This window comes from Drosophila rhopaloa, unplaced genomic scaffold (genome assembly GCF_018152115.1).
Source record: "Drosophila rhopaloa isolate 14029-0021.01 unplaced genomic scaffold, ASM1815211v1 contig_116, whole genome shotgun sequence".
NCBI lineage: Eukaryota > Metazoa > Arthropoda > Insecta > Diptera > Drosophilidae > Drosophila > Drosophila rhopaloa.
The window spans coordinates 977,185-981,601 of record NW_025334991.1 but is presented as its reverse complement, the minus strand read 5'-3'; the positions used below and the strand labels follow the sequence as shown (position 1 = coordinate 981,601).

General features: G+C 45.5%; 1 protein-coding gene across 1 annotated transcript; it reads right to left on the bottom strand.

Annotated features, from left to right (window-relative positions):
- Window positions 1-2,126: 2,126 nt before the first annotated feature.
- Window positions 2,127-3,579, bottom strand: LOC123037086. Its single transcript, XM_044456560.1, has 3 exons — window positions 3,527-3,579; window positions 2,995-3,440; window positions 2,127-2,161 (listed from the first exon to the last, which is right to left on the bottom strand). Exons 1-3 carry the CDS (start codon window positions 3,577-3,579, stop codon window positions 2,127-2,129), a joined length of 534 nt encoding a protein of 177 aa, XP_044312495.1.
- Window positions 3,580-4,417: the final 838 nt, after the last annotated feature.

Below are 4,417 nucleotides of genomic sequence, written 5' to 3'. Positions count from 1 at the left end.
CTTTGAGATGGAGAGAGCTGACCTGCTTTGACGATTTCTGCAGAACGCCTTCTCATCTCGTCCACCTTGCCTGTGCCGTTGAATTCGAATTCCTGTGCGAAGAAGAGTAATTCGTCCTTGCTTATCGTACAGATCCAGCGAGTCCCTATGCGACTGTCTGGCGAACCCAAAGTAGCTTTCTTTCCTTGTTCGTTTTCCGCCATTGCGTTATATCCGGCGTGCTCCTTTTGTCTTTCTCGTCGAAAATCCGTTTATGATCGAAGTTCGTACTCCTTAAAAAAATATCTTTTCGCTCTTCACAGTGAACGGTCGTGTTTTTTTTTTGCGCTCCGAATTTTAATTTTTCTTGTTGAAACCACCGGGGTTTACTTAAATCTTTATTAACGTTTCTACACTTTTAAGTGTGTTTAAGAACTTTCCGTTCGCTTCGCGAGTGCATCGTGATTAACTTGTGTTTAGAAAATAAAAAGTTTTTATCATTAATTCGGTTCTGGTGTGTTGTTATTGTTCTCTATTGCCTCCCTTTTTAGTCACTCTACTGCGAGCTGTAAGGGCTGGCCTAAGGTCTTAAAGTCGCCACGTTTTACGTACATCTGTTCTCGTAAATCCTGTCTAACTCCTTCATCTGATTTCAATAACATAATCCTTGAAGACCTCGCCCTCACGTTGGTAACGAGCTCTGATGTCATCTTCTAATCGGCGAAAAGTCTAAGAACTCCCTCTGGAATATTGGCCAAGTGGCTCCCTGCAGTTGACTGGTCCTAAACCACCGGGAGGTCCAGTCTGTAAGAGAATCCGTCATAACTCTTGGTAGTTGGGCTATGGGAACGGCGTACGACGTAGCCCTCTCCTCCAGCTCCTTAAAGGAGCCGTTGAATTAGAGCCCCCATTTTCGGACTCGTTCGCGGTTGACAGGACTCCCACCTCTAGAGGTGAAAAATCCTGGTACTTGTAGTTTGATTGACCTGGGGTCTGGGTCGGCCTCTACCCGTTTCACATCATCGTTCAATGAATCCAGTCGCGAATCCAGCTTCTAATCGGGCCAATCGGGCCTTTGAGATGGAGAGAGCTGACCTGCTTTGACGATTTCTGCAGAACGCCTTCTCATCTCGTCCACCTTGCCTGTGCCGTTGAATTCGAATTCCTGTGCGAAGAAGAGTAATTCGTCCTTGCTTATCGTACAGATCCAGCGAGTCCCTATGCGACTGTCTGGCGAACCCAAAGTAGCTTTCTTTCCTTGTTCGTTTTCCGCCATTGCGTTATATCCGGCGTGCTCCTTTTGTCTTTCTCGTCGAAAATCCGTTTATGATCGAAGTTCGTACTCCTTAAAAAAAATATCTTTTCGCTCTTCACAGTGAACGGTCGTGTTTTTGTTTTGCGCTCCGAATTTTAATTTTTCTTGTTGAAACCACCGGGGTTTACTTAAATCTTTATTAACGTTTCTACACTTTTAAGTGTGTTTAAGAACTTTCCGTTCGCTTCGCGAGTGCATCGTGATTAACTTGTGTTTAGAAAATAAAAAGTTTTTATCATTAATTCGGTTCTGGTGTGTTGTTATTGTTCTCTATTGCCTCCCTTTTTAGTCATTCTCTTCGTCGTTGTCCGCTCTTGGAACGGCACGCACTTCAACGCTAATATCTCTCTGAGGTGTCTTAAACCGGAGTTAATCGGTTAATTATCCCGCTCTCTCTCTCTCTCTCTTTTCGTTTCTATCTCGTTTCGTGGTGCCTAACATCAAAGCTAATCGGTGTTTCGCTCCCGCTCTGTCGCTCTCTTTTCTCTCTCATCAAAAAGTTCTTGAGCGCTTTCGATTTTGTTGACCGCTGTAGTGCACAGTGGGCCGTGGTCAGTGATACTGGCTTTCTTTTCTTCTTTAAAAAATTGCAAGAAAGTTATCTCGGCTGGACAGAAAAGTATTCCCTGCCATACATGTGATAAAATTTAACACGCAAAGTGTCTTGGCTATTCTGGCCTACGCTAGTATTGCGATGAATCCATCGTATATGAGAACCAGGCAATATCTATTAGGCGGCGGAATTAATCCTAAAGCGCAAAAAAGTCGCCGATGTGGCGCAGCTAGGTACTTCCGCTCTGTATGATCAAAATAAAGGAGTGGCCCCAACACCTCATGTGGACTTCACGCCCGGATTACCGGCCGATACTGGTAGTACAGATACAAATTCTGTAGTACCAAAAAGGGTTGTACCAAAAACGGTTACTTGTGTTCGGGTGCCCCAGCAAAAACATGTTTTTGTTTTAGACCTCTCATCAATGGATATTACGGCTTATATCCGAAACAAAATTCAAGTTAATTATTTGAAGGTCGAACAATTTAAATTTTCTTATGCTAGAAAAGTATCATCATTTAAGATTGGTATTCCTTGTGCTTGAAAAATCAGAGAGTTTTCTAATTTATTGAAACCGAAAAACTGTGGTGGCTAAAATGATTAATTTGCGAAAAAACGAAAGAAAGTAAAAAAGTTTCGACGGCTCAATTCAATTTCAACGAATGAATATTCTATATTTAGCCAGAGTACTTAGAGCCTAGCTTAACGAAGGTTGGCGAAGACGGGGCGACTTCGCCGAGAGCGAGAGAGAACTTTATTGTGCTCCCGCCTTCGCCCTAAACTAACTTACACTAAACCAAGTTTTTTTTAACAATTTCATTAAAAATTCAAATTTGAGCCAAAACCGGTCCCGTGAACACCCATCGGGCTTCAACATAATGGAAGCGGCGCCAACTTGTGAATGGCCCGCCGAAAAAGGCCTGACCATGCCGTCCTCCCCCGCGTGCCTGACGACTATTCTGCCGAGGAGCCATTGTTGGGGCGGAATGTTGTCCTCGGCTACGAGGACGAGATCTCCCTCGCTGATGTTGGGCTGCTGGTGGTGCCACTTGCCCCGAATTTGCAGGCCCAGGACATATTTCCGGGACCATCAACAACATTTGCCTGACTGACGAGACAAGCCGCCATCGCCGCAAGCAGCTGAGACCCTCCTGGTCCGGGGTCCGGAATGCTGGTGTCGCGATTAGCGGCCCGCCTGTCAGTAGGTGCCCGGTAGTCAGCGCCTCTCCGTCGCTTGGGTCGTTGCTGATCGCTCCGAGCGGCCGGGAGTACATCTCTGCCTCGATTCCCACGAGGACTGTCCCCAGCTCTTCTGCGCTTAGGAGCGCGTTGCCCACCGCCCGTAGGAGTAGGCTCTTGGCAGTTTTGACACCTGCCTCCCATAGTTCGCCCATGAGCGGAGCCCGCAGTGGTGTGAACACAAATTCGCATCCGCTTTTTGATGCGAATTCGCGTATCGCGTCGGCTTCGTCCTCTATCCTCTCTCTAAGGGCCCGGAAGTGGCAACTCGCTCCGACGAAGTTCGTCCCGCTGTCGCAATGGAGGACTTGGGGACATCCTCGGCGAACCTTTGAAAATCCAATAAAAAGGAATCTGTGGTTAAATCTGAAACAACTTATAGATGAACCGCTTTGGACGCAAAACAAACGAAGAGCGCAATGTAGGACTTATACGCAGACCTCCTGACCTCGTGGACCAACATGAAAATTGGAATGGTGAAGATGCCGAACATAGTTCTACACAAATTGGGAGCGTTTTGTTAACAACAATGGAAACTTGGCATCGTATGATATAGGAGCATTAGCTAGTCGCCCCCCCAACTCGCAACAAAGATAATTGACACCAAGTCCCCTTGTCTTCATGGATGAATGGATTCAATCGCTGAAGACTTGGGTCAACTCTGGATCCCTTACGAACTTTTTCCCTTTCTTCATGATACTCGTGCTTCTGTAATATCTCGACAATTTTTAGAAAAGCTTCATTATATTCAGTCGGCGACAAAGTTTTTTCAAATACCATACTTTTGTCTTTGCATTTTCTTATGAAGCGGAACGTATAAACGAATACCCGAAGCAGACCAAATCCTAATTTCTTACAGCAGCGATCAGTCCGACCGCAGTCTTCCTCGGTTCTTGTAATAGGACTTCTTCATCTAGGTCAAAGTGTGCATTCTGGGGCCAGTTTGCATATTCCTCTTTTAAAAACGCAGGTCCAGTAAACCAAATTGACTGTATGATTCCGTCGACATCACAACCTGATACAATATCTGCTGGGTTCTGTTTCATTGGAACATGCCGCCATCTAGCTTCACCTGTCCACTCTTGAATCTCCGCGACTCTATTCGATACGAATGTGGATAATGAAGATGGATGAGACCGGATCCAATGAAGCGTATCTTCAGAATCCGACCAATAAACAATTCGTTCGATAGGTACCTTTAATAGGGGCTTGATTCTGTGGCAGAGATCTGCGAGAAGGTGAGCGTCACATAACTCAAGCCTTGGGATTGTCTTAGTCTTGAGCGGCGCTACTTTGAAGTCAACAGCGATATTTTATAACTACAGAATTTA

What these genes read in the sequence shown, in the direction of transcription:
- LOC123037086 (XM_044456560.1), bottom strand. Translation starts at nt 3,579, where the DNA reads ATGTTCGGCATCTTCACCATTCCAATTTTCATGTTGGTCCACGAGGTC. An exon ending in TTGGTCCACGAGGTCAGGAG is followed by an intron (nt 3,441 to 3,526) that starts GTCTGCGTATAA and finishes ATTTAACCACAG; the next exon opens with ATTCCTTTTTATTGGATTTT. An exon ending in CCGGACCCCGGACCAGGAGG is followed by an intron (nt 2,162 to 2,994) that starts GTCTCAGCTGCT and finishes CTGTACTACCAG; the next exon opens with TATCGGCCGGTAATCCGGGC.